The sequence below is a fragment of the Struthio camelus genome, chromosome 10 (genome assembly GCF_040807025.1).
Source record: "Struthio camelus isolate bStrCam1 chromosome 10, bStrCam1.hap1, whole genome shotgun sequence".
NCBI lineage: Eukaryota > Metazoa > Chordata > Aves > Struthioniformes > Struthionidae > Struthio > Struthio camelus.
In genome coordinates, this window is record NC_090951.1 from 22,200,111 (window position 1) to 22,219,955 (window position 19,845).

Sequence of the window (19,845 nt, forward strand, 5' to 3'; positions counted from 1 at the left end):
GAAGAGAGAAGATAAAAAAAAAAAAAAAAAGGCCTACCTATGCTGCCTGTTTCAGGTCGCTTACTATCCCGTCCAGTTCTCCTCCCCCAGTGGTTTCTGCAATGTACTAGACCCCATTATATACTTACAAAGATGCAGATATGCACCAATCCATTTCAGTGGATTGTCTGCTGAAATTTTATGCTTGTGTTTTCAGAGCAGCGTAGGCTTTTAATATGTCGCTTGCCTCCAGGGTTAGGGAGAACTTCCTGAATAGAATCTCCTAGCAGGAAAATAAAATGTTATGTTGCTTCACCCATGCTTACGTTTCAGCTCTGGGATGATGTTGTAGCAGCTCAGCATTCTTTTTTGGCATCTGCTTCCAGGAAGAGGAAGAAAGGAGGTCTCTTGCTAGAGCCAGGTGAAAAAGAGGAAGAAAAGGCTCAGCAAAATGAAGAGGAAGAAGGAGTGGATAACTTAAAGCAGGCCGAAAGAGACAGAGAAGAAGAAGAAGAAAAAAAGAAAGAGGATGCTCTTTGGGCCAGTTTCCTTAGTGACGTGGGACAGAAACCTAAAGCGTTGGCTGCCACACAAGTGACGCAGACTAGCAAGGTAACAGAGGCCTGCGCCTCTGCTGAGTGGCTGGGGGTTGGGTCTGAAGACTTAAAGCACAGAGATGGAAAGTGTCGGTCTAGGTAGTAACACATGTTGGACAGAGCATTGAAAAAGCTGGATTCCCCCATGCCCGTCACTCTTAGCTTGGAGCCCCACCATGGGGCAAATTGGAAGCGGCTGGTTTCTGTGGAAGCTGGAAAGGTCTGTGATCTGATAGTGCTGCTTTTTGAGCTGCTTGTGGGATCTAAGAGTGTCCCATGGTTGGCTTCCCTTCCTGGTCGTGGATTCTCCTTGTAAGACGTAAGCAGCACAGTGAGGTTCTCTCTGCATTGCCCTTGTTGGGCATTGCCCAAGGCTGCGTGGCAAGGCTTGTGTTTTCCTTTGTGCCCTTGAAAGGGAGACTGTGCAAATGAAGTGGGAGAAGAGACCTGTGCTGACATCTCCATTCCTTGCTCTTCGTCATGGTCCAGTGAGGGGGGGGGGGGGAGTGTCTTAGAGATGCTGTGCGTTTGGGTGGACGTTTGTAATAAAAGAAAATCTAGTTTCCTTTGTAACCCCCCTTTTGCTGTCTGTCTGTGGAGGTTTTCTGTAAAGAGAGTGCTTTGTGTAGTTGGCCATTTGAAAGAGTCTTAAACTCATCTGCATGCAATTGCCCTACAAAATCTTTCACGCAGGAAGTGACAGAAGGGAGAAAGGAACCTAAACTAACTCTCTGGTGTTGGAGTTGATTTTTTTTTTTTTTTTGAGCGATCACTCCAAAAAGTCATAGAACAGGAGTCCTGACTCTTGGATCAGTGAGGCATGTTGAACACCAAGTTCTCCTCCTCATTGTATGAAGTTTTTTTCTGCTGCATTTAGAAGTTGGAGGACACTTGTGGTTGTGTAATCATTGCTTGTGGCTTTTAGAGGAAGAATTCTTTCAGCCTGAGCCCTCGGGCTTACTTTCCACCTGAACTGTTTTCTGATTGAACAGCTGAGGCAGTTATATGTAAAATTAGAGAGGGGACGTGGGAGAGAAAAAAAAATCTCTTCTGAGCAATGCTATTTCTATGGGCAGAAAATCCATTCATGCTAAAAACATGAATGGACTTTGAAAGTTCCTCTTTAGCCTAAAATAATTTCTGGACAGATACTGTTCCTCTGCTCTTCTTAGTGAACTTTTTAATTTGGACTTCTTAAGTCATCTTCTTGAAGACCTGTGCAGTGTGTGGTTGATTACAAGCAAAAGTTGAAGTTGTTGCTTTGATGTATATGGAGCCTTTTTTTTTAAAATGTACACCATTAAAAGCTGTAGTTACTGATTAAATTAAGAGGCATTGTTGACGTAGCTTAATCTCTTCAGGGTTTTCTGTGAAGGTCAGCCTTAACTCTTGCTGCTTATAGGTTGCGTTCTCTTCAATTCTTGGTCAAAAATAAATGTATTTCTAGGTAATCTGTGCTGGCAGGATTACTATATGGTTGTGCTTAGTTTGGGATGGAAAAATCAGCCTCCAGGCTTCAGCTTACTTGCTTTTTGAACCAGAGCACTACGTTTATGCTACTTCCTGCATTTAATTACAATTTCACTTCTAGTTTTGGGTCTGTTCTGATCTTTGACCTGCACTGAGAGACTGGAACCGAAGTGGGGAATTTCCTTCTAGCAGCAAGGGCATGTTTCTTTCCTCTTCTGTGTGGGTGACTTGCTTTGTAGAGCAAGCTTAAATTGCAGTGTGTTGGGTCCTTGACCACTTGGGATGGTAACTCCACAAATGCACTTTTTCCCCCCTTTTTTTTTTTTTTTTGGCTTTTTCCTTCATGTATTTCACAGGCTGAAGAAAAGAATGTGAACAAGCTTCAGGAGAAATCAAAAGAGTCTGAGAAGCCAAAAGATGCAGGAAAACTGACAATCACCAAAGTGTTTGATTTTGCGGGTGAAGAAGTCAGGTAAGTTGGCAGATCTAACACCTCTCAATTACTGTAGGCTAAGTGGGGGCGGGGGGGAAAGGATGCTTTTCTTCTGCTGACAGGCTGGACACCTGCTGTAGAGCATGGTGCATCAGCTCAGTTGTCCCGTGCACTTTCCAGTCTGGGTGGTGTACAAAACAGTTGGTAAAAGGAGAGAACTACATATGACCCCACAGGGATGACAGTAATGTGTTTTATTCCTTAAGTCTAGTTTCAGTGCTGTGGTGAGGGCAGAATATCTGCTGGCATTTGCCCTTGGTGATGTGCACAGTCCAATACGATGATCTGAAGAAGAGTAAGAGGTGTTTGGCAAAACTGAGTAATAGCTAATCCCTTTTTTCCCCAAGACAACTGCAGCAAAGGTGATGGGCCAGGTAAAGTCATCCTTTAGACTGAATTTGGCATGCAAGATGCCTCTTGGATGCTCTGCAAAAGGTGCAGGCATGTTATAACACTTAAGACCAGTAGTGAGGGGCCTTGGTTGAACCCCCTTGCTGTTTGCACTGTGACCTCGTTGCGGTGGTTATGGTGGTGCATTTCTTAAGTGTAGCTGATTGCAAGAAACCTGGTTTTGTCAGGCAAAAATGTCACTGTTATATCTTATGTGACAGCAGAGGGCAGCAGTTCCCAGCAATCATGTATGTGCTGGGTGGAGAAGGAAGCAGAGAGCTCGGGTTTCCGTTGCTTTTGCTTTTCACGGCAGCGTTGCTGACTGAGCTGCTTGAAAAATCCGAAGAGAATCATGAGTCACAGTAGCAACTCCCCCATTGCCCAACACAGTCTGGACTGTAGGAATACCCTTCATTCACTGATGAAATGACAAAGAGCTATCCCACTGCTGCTTACTTTTCTCGGAGAGAGTACCTCTGTGTCACATGCTTTCTCTGAAGGAAAAATGAAGTCTTTCTCATGGACAGATAAAAAAATTATAGCGGGATTACAGACAGAAGCCTTGTCTCGTGATACACAATCCCCCGCTCAGCGGCTGGATTGTTATTTGTCCCCTCTTCTCTTGAGGTCTAGGATAAACGTGTTTGGTTCAAATGTGATGCCCTATCAGGTGACGATAGACAAAGTCATAGAATTGCAGGTCTGTGCTACAAAAGCCTTGTTGCGTTCTGACATATCAGGCAGATGCATATGGCAGAGCTGCGTTTCTTGCGCTTTGGAGAAGCGTGAAATCAGTATGCAATCTTTTTTGAAGTCTAGACTTGTCCATCTGTGTGTTGTCATAGATAAATACCATGTCCTAACGTGTGTAGAAGTGTATCATTTAAAGGAGTGGTTTGATTTACAGGCAAACCTGCTTTGTAGGCTTACTTCAGAACACAAGTCTTCCACTTGTGGAAAGGACTCTTGTGCGTTACAGTTTTAAAACAAGGCTCTTTACAGCCCTTGTAGGACCTAGTAAAAATTCCTGCCTTAATGTTTTTTTCTTTTCCTGTGCAAAGAAGCTGCAGATCATTATGGCTGAAGTGCAGAATTACTCAAACCTTGGGTCTAACGTGAGCATGTGTAGTGACAAGTCATAGCTATGACTAGATCTTGCACAATGGCAACAGATGAGTTTTTCCAGTTTTGCCCCTGCTTATATTGGTAATACTAGTTAGGGAAGTTGGGGAAGCTTCTGTCCTGCCAGAAGAAGTGTCTTGCCTTAGGTGAACGTTTTTCAGGGCTCCTCAAACGTTGAGTTTGTGCTTTCAACATCAGTATCTTACTGATTTTTTTTCTTTTTTCTTTTTTTTTTTTTTAAATAGCTGTATTAAGTTTGCAAATTAGGTAAAGGCATTTTTTTTTTTTGCACTGGCTGCTTTTCCAGTGTCCTTTGTGCTGCTCAGTACTGACTCTTTGCCTTAGGGAATTGCAGGCGAATTGATCATCAGTTTCTACTTGATATTAATCAAATAGGCAAAAGCTGGAGCCTGGGTGACAACAGTAATATTGGAATCCTGCAAACCACCAAGGCTTGTCTGTCTGTCTGTCTGCAGCACTTGTTTCAACAGGTTACAGAGCTGGTAACAAAGTTTGCAGCAAGACCTGGAGGACTTCTTTCTGCTGGTGCCAGAATTATAATGTATCTCTCTCCGTAGTGCCTTAATAACAGAAAGATCCCTCATGTTTTTTGCCCCTTTGCTTTTTGTGACTAATGAGCCATAGTCAAAGCTGCAGCTTTGGTGGCGTTTGCTGCATGTATGCTGTTAACTACCTATAGAATATAAGGGTTTATCACTGCTTATAGCTATTGATACTTTTCTTTAACAGCAGTAGGTGAGGGCCAGAGGGCTGCTTTTGCTGTAGACTAGCAGGAGGTTGTCTTTGCGTGACCCTAAGATCTGCAAATGCTCTGAATACCAAATGCTGACTGACTTGCCCCGAGAAGCAGCTGGCAAATTATTGGTTACAAAGAACAACACGCTTTAGTTTTGTGTGTATCTCTGGACTGAAAGAACTGAAATGAGAGCTATGTTGCTCTGCTTTCTAAATGGTTTGAGGCTACTTCTGAGTGCTGCTTTTTTGAAAGCTTGAGAAGAATTTAGATCAGTATTTAAGCCCTGATAGATTCAGGGCACAAATTTTAACAGTCTGCTCGTTGAAGGTCTCAACAGAAGATCGTTTAGTCCTGATATCGTGTTGCAGAATAACTTTTTTTCTTCCTGTAAGAAGATAGTATAACCTCTCTTGCATGATTGAAACAACAGAGGTCTCTCGAGAGAAATCGCCTTCTATAGGGTCATACTAGAATAGTGAAAGAGATTCCTTTTTGAGCTATAGACTCCCGTGTATATTATTGTTGCTCTTAATGATACCCATTCTGCTTAGTCTGTTATAGTACTGCTGTTGCTAGTGGAGAACTTCTTAAGTTCAGTGTTTAAAATAACCAATTATGAAATTACTAAATTTAGTGTTTTTTACTTCTATAAAATACATGGTTTAGTATTGCCTTGTAAAGCCAAAGCTGTTGAATCCTGGAACTAGAAATAATTTTGATAACCGATTTCTGTGTTTTCCAGTTGTGACTCCTCTCTGCTTTTCGTTCCTCTTGGGTGCTAAGTAGATTGGGAGCAGCAGGTGACTGTCACCCAAATGGCTGTAATTGTGGGCAGGGAGAGCAATTTGCAAAGGCAGTTTACTGTCTAAATGGAAGTTAGGAGTCATTTCTCAGTGCCAGAGAAAATTTAAGCCACTTTGTAGCACTCTGTTTTATGAACCTGCCTCATGATGCAGGATGTGTGGCTGCATTGATAGAGCATCACATCCCTGGTGCCAGGCTTTTTTAATTATTGTTTAATATCTGTTGCAAAACGTAAATGCTGTATCATGGTGCTTATTTTTTGTTTTACAGCCCTACTTCTTTGGTCCCTGGCTTTCTTTAAACTGCTGCTGTGCTTAATAGATCAAAAGGGTTCTTATGTGCTCCTGCAGTGAAAGCCAACCTTGTGTCCATCCAGAACTGCAGCAGAATGCAGCTCACATGAATGGAGCTAGCCCAGCAGTTTGATATTGGTCACAATCAGCGTAACAACTTGTAAGGGAAGAACAAAGTCAGGTCATTGAATGTTAGAAGGGATAGATTTTAATTGGAAACATATTTTGTTTACCTTCATTTGACTTGCAAGGGTGTGAAGCAAAACTGAGAGGAGTAATGGTTGTATGGTGCAGGTGCTAGCTTGGCAATGGGAGACCTCTTTTGTCCTTATATTACAAATCCCAAGTAAAGGGGACAAAGCGGAAAGCATCTTAGTTGTATGCATATATGATTCGCTATTAGTTTTTAAAACCAAAACTTTAAGCATTCATGTTACTGTTTGGATGGGAATGCTTTCCTAATATAGCAGGGTCACTATGCTATACTGATAGTGTTGTGCTGTACCGGGAAAACTGGTTTGTGCTGCTTCAGCAGCTCTGCCAGTTACTTCCCAGTGTCTATGAACAAAGCAGCCAGCCAAAGCGGTGCAACAGTAGGGCTCCACTCTGTCTGTCACTGGGGAGCTGCTGTGCTATGTTCAAGTCAGGCGAGGCATTCCTGTCACAGTTCCCTTTACTTTCCCAGAAGGCTGTCGTCTTCAGGAGCGCCAATTTGGGACCCAGAAAGACTCCTACCAGACTGGGCAATGACCTCAGACCTCTTCAATGTGGTCCCTTCCTGTCCAGTCCTTGCCACTGGTAGGTAGCGTGCTCCTTGCAATTAGCTAACTTCTCGTAGGCAGTTGTTACTGATCCCTGGAAGAACTACACGATTTGAATTTGCATTAATCCTTGAGCCTTTTTCAAGAGTCCTTCTTGCGCTTGCATGCTCTGAGCATGTTTCTGTTTAGATCTCTCACCTGCCTGAGAGGTGTGCCTGTGATATGAGTAATACTTGGCTTGTGGCCACTTCTGTGGCCAAAGAAGTGATGAGAGCTGCACCTGTGGCTCCTAGCAGCATGCTGGGTCTGGATTCAGGCAAAACTGTTTCCGGAAGACTGACTAGGTTTCAAGATCGTCTTTCTGTGTTTGCAGTGTGAGCTCTGTTTCTATGTCTAGATGTCGAGATAAATGAGTGCAAAGATCCAGCCAGTGCTTTTTTGCATGCTACATGTCCTCCTCTTGCTAAGCAGCTGACAGCATCATTCTAATTGCTGTGTCAGAAATGGCAGATCACAGGGCTCTGAACCAGAGGGATTTGCAGCCAGAGAGCTGGGGTCTTTACTGTGGACTTTGCATAACGGGTAAATGTTTGCCCAGTGACACTTGAGTTACTTATTTGAAGGTGAGCAGATGGGTGAGAATTGGGTGAAATTGACTGAAGCTCATCTTTTCGGGTTAGGCTTGGTAATCTTTCTTATCTGCTGCTTAAGTGCCTGTTTGTTGATTGATTCAGGCTGCTTCTGAAAGTATTCCTCAGTGTTTGCCTGATTAAAGCTTGCTGCTGCTCTTTGAAACTCTGTGCTGGAATGCTGTGTGCAGTGGGGCGCTGAGCCCTGCATAGTGCTCTCGCTGGGAGAGCTCTCAGGTTAAAATCACAGCTATGAAAATCACCTGACTTAGGGTGGATTTTTTCTTGCTCCAAGGGGCAGATGATGACCCAATTCCATTGGTATTGTTTGCTTTTTTTTTTTTTTTAGACTGCTTCTAAGCAGGGTTTGCTAAGGCATGTAGTCCAGGGGTATACACAAAAGAACAGAAGGCTCTGATGTGTGTGTTTGAAGTCCTTGAAGGCTTTACAGATGTAAAAGGGGGAAAATCCTACAGAACTTTCTGCCCATGTCTCAAAGCACTTTTTAAAGAAGTGCTGTTATTCCCTATTTGGGAATATGGAAACTGAGGCCTGCTGAAGTTAATGGCACATACTGATTCACTGGGGCTCCTGGGTCCCCTGCCTCAGGCACCCAGGGATCCCATCTTCCTTTGTGCATCACTATACCAAATAAAACTAGGAAGGGCCAGGTCCCAAACAAGCTGGATGATGCACAGTGTCCTGTTGAATGTAGAACTTGCTGCTGGATATAATGGATACTTAGAAGTTCATACTGTGTCTTAAAAGGGATTGGGCAAATTTATGGCAGAAAAGTTCATCTGGGGCACCTGAGATGTGGGCTCCGTCTCAATTTTTCCCAGGCTGTGGATTTCTAGAGTTCTGGAACATGTTCTGGGACATTACTGTTGCCTGTGCCAATACTCTTCACTAGTCCTTTACAGTTGGCCATTGTATTTGCTGAATTATTGTCTCATGCTGATATTTAATAGAACTTGCACCTGCTTTAAGCTGTATTCCCAAGCAACCTGGCTCTGAGAAGACCTAGTCTCAGCTGCTGAGGGCTGCTGCTAGCTGTGATCCTGTGTGCAGGCTGTGCCTCAGTCAAGAAGGACATGGGCTGCTGGCGATTGTAGGAGACAGGACTTGCGGCTTAGAAGAACCTCTGGTCTGCCTCCTTATGACTGCTTGTATTTGTACGCTCGCTTTGCTGTGAGGAAATAGTGTGCTGGATACTCTGCTAAAGAGAGTGGAGAGGCAGCTTATATTTCAGATTAGGGGAAATAACAGTTCACAATGGGGCTGTTGCATCTTAAAAGCAAAATACAAAGCTTAGTTCATGTACCTTTTCGATCTGATTAATAACCAAATAGTTGCAAACTTGAATTGTTGTAGTAATTATTGGGGCTTGCACTGGCTTTGAGGTTGATATTTCACCTGCTGCAAGTTAGACATGCTGCCAGTTGCAAGTGCTGGGCGAAAAAGAATCGGCTTTGCGTCTGGTACTGTTTGTAAATGGCAATTCTAGGATATTCCTGCAAATAAACTTACTACTCATTCTGTGTCACTGCTTCATGGGTTTTTCAGCCTATTTTATTTTCAGCCTACTTTAAGGATTCAGGAAAAAAAAGGTTTTTCAGAGGAGGTTGTTCTTAAGTTGGACCTATAGGATCAGTAGGTTTTAGTGGTGAAAGGCATGACCTTTTGAGTGGTAGAAGTCAAGGTGGAGATGTGAGGTGGCTGAGGACAAGCTCTTTTCTGGAGCTTTTGGAGGCTTGCCTATGTTGATAAAAGCCCTTGTTTGGCTGATAATATAGATTTCCTTTGTACAAGAATGCCATTGACCCTGGGAATTGTGCAGGTGGGGCTACAGGCAGTGTCCAATACTTTTTTCATTTTCTTTTACTGTTCCACTCAGTGCTTGAGGTCCTGAGACTTGGGCCTGGTTGTCCTGAGTGGAGTGGTAAGGTCTGAGCCCAGGATGTGTTACTTGTTAGCTGGGCTCCTGGACCTTGCTCTAAACCCTTCACCTTGTTGGTGAAGGTCTCAGGAGAGCTGTGTAGAGCTGGTTAAGGACTGATTTATTCCCTTATGGCAAGGGAAAGTGACCTGTGCAGCAACAGAGCTGAGGTTATAATTTAGTTCTCTGCAGTGATACAGTGCTGCTTTGCAGAGATCTCTTTTCTTCTGCCTCTGATAATCAGAAGATTGGGGGTTTTTTAAGGTCATTGGGTGTTTTTTAAGGTTTTCTGCGTGCTTGCCAAATAGAGAAATGCCCCACATCTCCCAGGCTGCTCACCTGTTTCTACCCCTGGGTCTGCTGTCCTCTGCCAGAGCTCTTACCCCCTCCATCCCTACCCCTTCAAGAGAGCAGATGGGAACAGCTGGAGAAGCAACAGATCAGGCATCTGAAAACAGCCTTCCAAAAATCCTTGCTCAGCTTCTTCCTTCCTTCCCAGTAAGCTGTGGTGTCCTCCCTGCCACCTCGTGTGACAACTGAGGTGGACCAAATATGACACAGCAGCCCTGTTGGGAAAGAAAGGAGGTGCAAGTTGAGCAGTCCTGAAGACTACTTCCTTTTCTTATTGCTTTAACAAAAGTTAAGGTGGCTGTCAGAGCAATAGCCACAGTCAGGGCAAGTGTTGGCAGGGGTGGGGAGAACGCCAAAGATGATCTAGAGTTAATTTATCTCGGGGAGGGGGTGCGGGGGAGCAGGGAATTTACTCCCACAACTGTTAGGATTTAGAGCTGACAGAGCAATTTTAAAAACGTGTAGTTGTCCATCTGCCTCCTTGTTCTGTGATCTCAGCATGGCTCAGATGTGTTAGGCTAATAAGCTCTGATGAGCGAGCATGTAATACCATTAACTCTCTCCTTACCCTGTGATGCTTGTCAGGACACTTGGATGATGAATAGCGAGGAGCTGGCAGCGTGCTTGTAACTTTTGGTCATTTGTGCTCATAGCCTATTGTGCAACGTGAGTGAAAGACGGTCTCTTTTAAAATTAAGAGAAAGATCAGTAGCTTGGATGTACATCTCTTCATTATTGATGTTGAAGGCCGTGCGTGCTGCGCGTCAGTTCATGGCTGATGTTTATGTGCTGTGTTCCATATGTGCCTCTTCAGCAAGAAGCCTTTGTTGTATTGCTTATGTTTGAATGAGAAGATAGTTGAGTGTTAACAGAACCCTTCTTTGTCTTCTGAAGGCTTACGTTTGCAATGTCCTGACTTATCTCCAGGTGGAGAGACAGCTTCATCTAGATAAGGTGTTTAGGTGTGGTCAGATCGGGTAGGGCGGATAGTGAATCGAACTAACTGGGGCAGAGGAAGAAATTTGTCTTTGCTCTCCTTTTTACAATGATTCTGGCTACATCAGCAAGGAAGTGTTAGGAAACATTAGAAAAATGAACGCTAGTAGGCACCACTTGGAAAGCCACTCCAAAGTCTAGTCATTTTAAGGACTGGTAGATCTTGTCTCTTTTGTCTCACTGACGGGAGATGCTAACGTGCTAACAGGGTTTTATCCTCACTCCTCCCTGGCTAAGGGTTTCTAGAGAAGTATATTCTAGCTGCTCCCCAGTTTTCCAGGGATTGCCTATACTTTCTTACTGGAGGTTAAGGATTGCCCCCATCCTCAGACTTGTCAGAGTCTGCAGGTACCACTCTTCCAGCTGGAGAGGGGCTGGACAGTGTCTCTGGAGCCTGGTGTTGCTGCTGGGAATAACATGCTATTTCCTCCACGAGGCTTGCAGAGTCAGAACCTCACCTTTTAAGCACTTCCAGATGTTTAATGTGAATGGTAAGAGGCCAAAATATAGTTTTGTGACTGTTAGCTTTTCTGCAAATAAGCCCCGAAGTGCTGATCTTGGCATAAAGGAGTGTAGGCAGCAGCCTCCCTGTTCCTGTCCTTACAGTGTTGTTATTCTTAGAGGTCAGAGCATGCCTTGGCTATCCACAGTTTATATTGGCTTTTTTCGATTTCAAAAACAGCTGTTGGGATTTTTTTTGTTTTGTTGGGTTTTTTGGAGGCCAGTAAGTGAAAATATGATACCTCTCAAAAGATGCGTGAGAATGAAAAGGTCTCGTGGGCGTGTTCTGATAACCTTTCCTTTGCGTGCATTGATTCCCTGATGCTTCAAAATTTCCTTGAGGAGTCCTAATGCTGTATAATACTGTTTGACACAACTGTGGCCTGGAGATGAGGTCACTAAATGCGAGCTGGAGTTACCTTGTGCACCGCTTCACTTACTGAATGTTTACAGTTTGACCTCTGTGTCAGAAGTGCTGCAGAAATCAAAGCTTCCTAAACAGTGTAACGAGCCTAGCCAGATCTTTAGGCCAGAGCTCCTGCTGGTAAAGTAAATCATGTTCCAGTTTGCAGAGTGTGCTTTGAGAAGGGGAGAGGCGTAACGGACAGCTCCTATCCAGTATTTTCATTGGGTTATTGTAAGCTGATGTTCAGGTAAGCCTTTTGCTTAGATGGGGAAACTGAAGCACAGAGGGGCTGTGACTTGCAAAGCGTTGCCCAATAGGGCCAGCCTTGTTCAGTGCGTTGTTTGGCACTTGAGCATGCAGGTTCCTGTCGTCTTTCCTATATTACCTATGTTTTGAAAATCCCAACGTGGCAGAGCAGATGTCTAACTGAAAATCATCTGATGCTTCTAAACGTGGCTTGATGCTTTTAAATAAATAATTGATGTGTGCTGGTTTCATCTGTGTATTTATGCTGATAATCAGTATGATTTAAAAAAAATGGAAGCTCAGCTGTAATCTTTGAAGGTGGGAGGGAGTCTCAAAGCATCTCCAAAATGATAGCTTGACCTCCACATTAATTTAGGCGTTTCTGGTACTTCCAGACCTGTAGTATCTAGGCTTTGGGAACTGGAAGACCGGCTGCATTCTCCCATGTTCAGTTGGTGTTTCTTCCTATATGAAGTGTTTTCTGCCCACATGATGTGTGCAGTTAATGTGGGAATATTTATCAGAGGAGAAGCTTAAGAAAAAAATTCTGCCCTTCCCCAGTGCATAATGGAGGAGACATTTGTTTCTGTACCTGGCTTTCAAACAATTTTCCAATTTCTAAAAAAACTGGAAACCAAAGGCACTTAGTGAGCTGTTCAGGTCTCGCAGCTGCTCTTTTGCTGTTAGGCAAGAAGAGGTTCTTTTGTCCCTCTGTTTAGGCCTTTGTTGCAGTGGCTTCAGATCCAGTCCCAACATCTCACTGTTTGCCGTATTTCCCTAGCTTTCAAGCTGCAGTCTCGTTCCCAACAGCTCCAGGCTCAGAAAGGAGCTTTTGATGTCTGGTGAGAAGCTGGCAGTCTGCTTTGCAGCCCATGGGCTTGGGGGTTTCCCTACCAGAAAGTGCAGCTTGAGAGATGTGTGTGTGTGTGTGTATATATATATATTTTTTTTTTTTTGTAACTAAGATTCTGAAGCAGGAGACATGTAGGAGCTTCCTATGTTAGCCAAATTTGAAGACAAAGGTGTTCCTCTGCCCTGCTACCTTATTAACACACTGAGTCAGGCTTAGTCTGGCCTTTTCCTCATGAGGTTTCCTCATTCTGGTTTGTAGCACGTAGTGGCTCCTAGTGTGACCTGTGTAACCTTTTACAGCTATGAATGCTGGACAAAGTGCATTTTGAACCTCTGGCTCTTTAGATCCATGGTATCCCTTCCCTGGGCAAGAAAAGTGACCCATAACAACACCAACATTACGCTGCCTTGCAGCAGTTACCGGGTTGCAGAGACCTGTCTTGCTTTTGCTGTATTTGCAACTTGCTGTGAGCAAAGTCAGTGTTGTCACACTGACACATAGAGCAGCTGCATCCGTTCACCTGGACTGCTCAGAGGTGTGTTCAGTAATTTGATATTAATCTTTTGGGAGGTACAAATAAAAATTATGGGATGCCTCAAAGACCAAAATGTTAACTGCATATCAGGACTCTGAGGCAGTGTGGTTGGGTTGAGTGAGGGAATAGTATCCACAGATGTAAGCAGTGCTTGGGAAACTTAAAAGTAGGGTGGATAAAGCTCTAATCAATGAGGAGGTGAAAACTTGTGACCAAGCTGTGGGTCAGCTACTTCAGAGAGCCTTGTTTGATGTCTTCTACCTATTGCAAATCCCAGGGGGTTTAGTAAATTGAATGCTACTTTCCTTTGGATTTGGAGATCCTCTTGAGGAAGAAGCAAGCAGAGGTCCAAAAGGTGGCCTGACAGCTTGGTCAGCTTATGTGAGACGGCAGCGCTATCTGTTCGCTTCCTTTGTGCATGTCACAAGTTCTTTATCAAACAGGAGATGGAAAATTAGTCATTTCCTTAAAGGTTTATGAGGTTAGGACTAGCATAAAAAGTGCTTTTTAAAATACATTATGCTGAAATACCATTCATCTCTGCTTGTTTTCAGATGAATTGGTTTGAGATGCAGCCTGGGCTCACTGCTTGTGCAGCAGCACGCACCTGCTGCGAGGAACTGCACCAGGCAGGCAGCTCGGCCCTTGCCTGACTCCAGGAGTGCTCTGATCAGATTCTTTTCTTTTTAAAGAGCAGCCAGCAGCTTCCATGCAGATAGGCAGCCCACAAAATTATCAGTCATTCCAGCCTCATCTTGTCTGTGTTGCTTCAGGGAGTGGGCTCAGTTTCCCAGGGAATGGCTTCTCCCACCTGCTTTGAAGAGCAAGTTTTAGAAAATGCTGGCTGTTTTCTTGAGGAATTTTTTTTTTTCTTCCTGAAAGGCAGAGACTGATGTTTTAACTTGAAGTTAGGAACTGAGATTAAGCAATGGGGACCTGTTCATTCTAGTTCTAGAGCCAACCTGCCAAAGGGTTGGCTGTAGGGTTCCTAACATAGCTTTAACTAATGTGGCAGTGCATGCCCTGCTGTGGTGACCAGGAATAACAAGGGCACAGAAGTGTCCTTGTCACGTCCTTCCTCAGAGGAGGCTGTGTTGCCCTTGCTCTCAGTCTAATGGGAAAACTTCTGGGGTTTTTTTTTGTTTGTTTTTTACACCAGGTGAGCCAGCATGAAGGAAATACTTACCTTGTGCACAGACAAATGTGGCCTGGAGGTCCAGTTGTGCGAGGACTGGATTCTCTCCTGCAAGGTGCTGAACATACGTGCTTCTGTGGCTTCAGGATCTTGCAGGCGGGAGCCACCAGCCTCTCCTGCAGTACATTGGACTTGGGAAGGCATTTAAACCATGGCACCTTGAGCACAGTGGTGCCCCTAAAAAAAAAAGAAAAAAAAAAAAAACCCAAACAAAAAACCAAAGTGGATTGAGAGAGAATATTCCTATTGGCTCAGAAGGGCTTAGGTTTTTAAAACCCCTGTTGCTGAGTAGTGTTTGCTCCTCAAGTGATCATTCCAGAAGGCTGGAGACTGTTTAATGAGGGTAGACACAGATGGGGAATATTGAAAAGGGATAATTAGCCTCGTTTTTTTCCCCTCTGTCTGTGATTCCCCAGAGCTAAGAACACTAAAGATCAGGTGGAAAGTTTTATAATTGTGTCAGGTCTAAACTGGGGCAGGATTCCCGAGTGAGGACTGACTGTCCTGAGTATGAGTGGTAAAGAGAGCTGGCATTTTCCAGCACTTCCTCCCTTGCTCTCTCTTTCTCAGCATGGAGGTCAGGGGAGATAGTAGCTTTGTGCTGCTGCAGTTAGGGATCTTAATTGCTGCCTTAGCTCTCAAAGTCCCCTTCTCCCCAAATACCAACATGTGCTTTGTCAGCCTGATGGGCACCAGGCATTTTGATTAGGAGGTTACAGTTGTGAGAGCTACCTGGGGGTAAGTTGGAGGGATTTGGGCACCTGGGATGCATAAGGTGGCTCTTACACAATAGACTGTGGAGAAGAGCCCCATGAGCTGCCTTGATATAGCTGGTTCTGTGTCTTTCTCAGCTTTCTCTGTCCTGCCTGCAAGACTGCCTCCTTTTCCCCATCCCTGCACGCGTGCAGCTCTAGGGACATGTGTGGGTCCTTCTGTGAGGCCTTGCAGAGCCCCTTGCTGTTCTCTCCTGAGCCGGATACTTCCCTGACATGCAGGAGCCTTGGTGTCCCCTGTGCTATGCCTTTTTCTGGATTCAGCAGTGCTGTGAGTGGGAGCACCTGGCCACAGTCATGGGATATAACCTGGGGTGTGGGTGTTGTGCTGTGCAGTGGAAGAGGGTGATGTGATGGATTGACCCTCCTCTTCTCACCTAGTAACTCAGCCCCTGGTACAAAGACCAGAAAGCAGGAGAAAAGCTAGCGTATTAGGCTTTCTCTGCTACTGAAATGAAGGACAAAAATTTGGTTTTAAGCTCCTTGGCAGGACACCTGGAGCTCTGTGAATACAGTGCTGGCTTTAAACTGTATTCCTTCTTCCTTTTAGCTGCTTATATGGCTAAGTGGACTGTTGGGAGCAGACAGCAACTGCGTTTGTCAGGTTAAACTCTTGTTCTTGAATTAGGATTTTACAGTCCACTACTAAAAGTGCTGTGTGAAACGGCTTCTGGGACAGCCCATGACAGAATGTGGAAAAGGGGACAGGCCACTTGGGAGGAATACAGGGACGTTGTCAGAGCGTGCAGGGATGCGACAAGGAAGGCTAAGGCCCATTTGGAATTAAATCTGGCAAGGGATGTCAAGGACAACAAGAAGGCCTTCTTCAAATACATCAATAGCAAAAGGAAGACTAGGGAAAACGTGGGCCCGCTGCTGAAAGGGGCGGGTGCCCTGGTGACAAAGGATACAGAGAAGGCAGAGTTATTGAATGCCTTCTTTGCTTCCGTCTTCACTGCTAAGGCCAGTCCTGAGGAATTCCAGACCTTGGAGACAAGAGAGGAAGGCTGGAGAAAGGAAGACTCTCCCTTGGTTGAGGAGGATCGGGTTAGAGATCTTTTGTCCAAACTTGACATCCACAAATCCATGGGCCCCGATGGGATGCACCCACGAGTGCTGAGGGAGCTGGCGGATGTTATCGCTAGGCCTCTCTCCATCATCTTTGAAAGGTCCTGGAGATCAGGAGAGGTGCCTGAGGACTGGAAGAAAGCCAATGTCACGCCAGTCTTCAAAAAGGGCAAGAAGGAGGAGCCAGGAAACTACAGGCCTGTCAGCCTCACCTCCATCCCGGGAAAGGTGATGGAACAGCTCATCCTGGAGGTCATCACTAAGCATCTGGAGGACAAGAAGGTGATCAGGAGTAGTCAGCATGGATTCACCAAAGGGAAATCATGCTTGACCAATCTGATAGCCTTCTATGACAGAATGACTGGCTGGGTAGATGAGGGCAGAGCAGTGGATGTTGTCTTTCTGGACTTCAGCAAGGCTTTTGACACTGTCTCCCATCACATCCTCCTAGGTAAGCTCAGGAAGTGTGGGCTAGATGAGTGGACGGTGAGGTGGCTTGAGAACTGGCTGGATGGCCGAGCTCAGAGGGTTGTGGTGAATGGCGCAGAGTCAAGTTGGAGGCCTGTGGCTAGTGGTGTCCCCCAGGGGTCAGTCCTGGGCCCAGTCTTGTTCAATATATTCATCAATGCCCTGGAGGAAGGGACAGAGTGCACCCTCAGCAAGTTTGCTGATGATACTAAACTGGGGGGAGTGGCTGACACACCAGAAGACTGTGCTGCCATTCAGAGGGACCTGGACAGGCTGGAGAGGTGGGCGGAGAGGAACCTCATGAAGTTCAACAAAGGCAAGTGCAAGGTCCTGCACCTAGGCAGGAATAATCCCATGCACCAGTACAGGCTGGGGGTTGACCTGTTGGAAAGTAGCTCTGCCGAGAAGGACCTGGGAGTGCTGGTGGACAACAAGTTAAACATGAGCCAGCAGTGTGCCCTTGTGGCCAAGAAGGCCAATGGGATCCTAGGGTGCATTAGGCAGAGTGTTGCCAGCAGGTGGAGGGAGGTGATCCTGCCCCTCTCCTCAGCCCTGGTGAGGCCTCACCTGGAGTGGTGTGTCCAGTTCTGGGCTCCCCAGTACAAGAGAGACATGGCACTCCTGGAGAGAGTCCAGCGGAGGGCTACCAAGATGATTAGAGGGCTGGAGCATCTCTCCTATGAAGAAAGATTGCAAGAGCTGGGCCTGTTCAGCCTGGAGAAGAGAAGATTGAGAGGGGATCTCATCAACGTGTACAAGTATCTGAAGGGGGAGTGTCAAGAGGATGAGGCCAGCCTCTTCTCCGTGGTGCCCAGCAACAGGACAAGAGGCAATGGGCAGAAACTGAACCACAGGAAGTTCCATCTGAACCTGAGAAAAAACTTCTTCACTGTGAGGGTGACAGAGCATTGGAACAGGTTGCCCAGAGGGGTGGTGGAGTCTCCTTCGCTGGAGATATTCAAAAGCCGTCTGGATGTGATCCTGGGCAATATGCTCTAGGTGACCCTGCTTGAGCAGGGAGGTTGGACTAGATGATCTCCAGAGGTCCCTTCCAACCTAAACGATTCTGTGATTCTGTGATTCTATGACAGCGTGTGAGTCGTCTTTGAGGCCCGGTGTCCATTTTACGTGACTGAGGCCTTTTCCATGCAGGTAGGCTGCAGCACTTTAACTGGTAAATAGAAGTGAAGGGTGACAAGCTCTTCACTGAAAGTTGGAGAAAGTAATGTACCTGCAGTTGGCATCAAAACAGCACGCTGGGCAAGTACAAGCATGCAGCAACGCTGGCTGCATTTAAAATGCTGGGGTACCACTCCGAGCTCAGCTCAGAGATGAGAGGTCCTAAGACATGCGTATATTAGAGGCACTTAGTGATCTAGTTGGTAACGTATCTTGATTACAGTCACTTTGAAATATGGGAGACCTTCCTATTTCACAGTTGCACAGCACCTCATGCAGTGGTGTTTGTGCTACCAGACACCAACACTGTCCAAAAAAAATTAATAAAATGGTTCTGTGTTTTGTAAGTCTATTTAATAGCATAGTAATATAATGAAATCTTTATGGGGGAATGAGAGACAGTGGTTTTGTGTGTGAATTACAGGGTCTGCGAGTGGGCGAGACACTAACTACTTGTTTTATTGCTGACAATATATTTATTTTTGTGTTTATTCCTGGATTAGAACGGGTGAATAGCATCCCAGTAAACAGTCAGGCAAATAGTTACTTATCAAGTATTTAAAAGTGAAAGGTCTTGTAATTTTCCTTAGTAATGACTGTGATTTCTTCCAGCTGGATTAATGGCTCCCACTTCTACCCATGAAGAGCAAGAAGTGTTTAGGTTTCTACATGGAGAGTTATTGTCTCCTGTAATAACGTAGACCAGAGTGGTTCTCCCCGCTTCTTGGCCTGAGATCTGAGGAAGGATGAAATGTGCATAACCTGAGTTAATACCTTGTAAAGCCTTTTAATATTCTTTCTTTTGTCGCTCCTGTTGGAGTGATGCAGGAGTCGCTGCTGGCATCAGCCCAGCAGCAGCCTGTCTGAGTTGCTTTTGTTTCATTTTATGAGGCAATCAGTGGGTCTTGTGATGGAATTGCCCTGAAAGGTCAGTTTTAATTAGGTTTTTGGCACATTCCTCTGTCCCCAGCTGTGCAGTCCTGGTGGAACAGGTTGCACACAGCTTTGCAGCTCGGGGTTGCTGCGGGGAACAATTTCAGAAATATATTCTGAGCAGCTGCTGATAGGCCGAAGGGAAAAGAAAACTGTGAACCAAGTGTTTTGGTCTGTACGCAGCTCTTGCTGCTGGTACCCTGAGATGGGGGAGGAAGCAAGCATCAAAGCATAAGTAATCTCTCCGTAGCAACCTCTTCTGTGCCTCTGGGCAGCAAAGCAATTTCTTTCTGCTGAACCTACTGTCATTGAAGGGCGATGCCAGAACCTTCCTGAGCGGGATGTTAAGGGGGCTCACAAGTGCAAATCTCTCCTCTCCAACCTTTTCTGGAATTGAACCTCTTTCTGCTCTGAGAGGTGAGACTCTTGTAGTGCTGGCCCAGCAAACAGCATGCTGACCGTACCAGGCTGGCAGCTGGCAAATTCCTAGAACTGTTTTTCATATGCGTCTTAACTTTATGCTTTCCTTTACCTCTCCAGTTAGGAAGGAAATCAGTCCAGTTTGTCTCGCGTTGGAGAAGGCTGAAAGTAGTCGTGGTGTTAAGCCAGGGCTAGGGGGCCCTATCGGCAGATCTTTGCTCTGCCACAGGCTTTGAAGGTTTGCTTCAGGTCATATATGTCCAAATCCTACAAGCTATTTAAGTGCCAGATTCCTGTTGGTTTGTGGGAGTTGAGCACCCAGCACCCTGAGGAGCTAGGCTGTCATCCCTTTAGTTCAGACGTGTGGAGTTAATGGCAACGTGTGCTTTCTGTGACCTCTGCTTCCTTTCCCAACTGCTGCTTCCTCTTTGTCCTCTAGCCTGTCCTGTTCAAGTTCCAGAAACTTGGAGGGTTTAACAGCTAGGATTTAACTCGGGAAGAGGTCCCGTAGCCATCCTGAGGGCTGGGATCTCTTCAGAGGAGGCCAGGACAGAGGGTGGTTTTTTTTTTTTTTTTTTTCCAGGGTGTGTGGTTACTACGCTATGCCTCTTGAATTCCTGCATGCTCTGGGTCTGCCTGATGTTTCTCACGGCTGCTTGCAGGCTTCCTGTGTGCGGGGGGCGAGCTC

General features: G+C 45.5%; 1 protein-coding gene across 1 annotated transcript in view; it reads left to right on the forward strand.

The window, feature by feature from the left end:
• CFDP1 (craniofacial development protein 1) overlaps window positions 1-19,845 on the forward strand; it is a 73,985-nt gene that overhangs the window by 710 nt on the left and 53,430 nt on the right. The window contains exons 3-4 of the mRNA XM_068955296.1: window positions 366-591; window positions 2,402-2,517. Coding sequence (XP_068811397.1) covers window positions 366-591; window positions 2,402-2,517 — 342 coding nt within the window. The remainder of the gene's footprint in view (window positions 1-365; window positions 592-2,401; window positions 2,518-19,845) is intronic.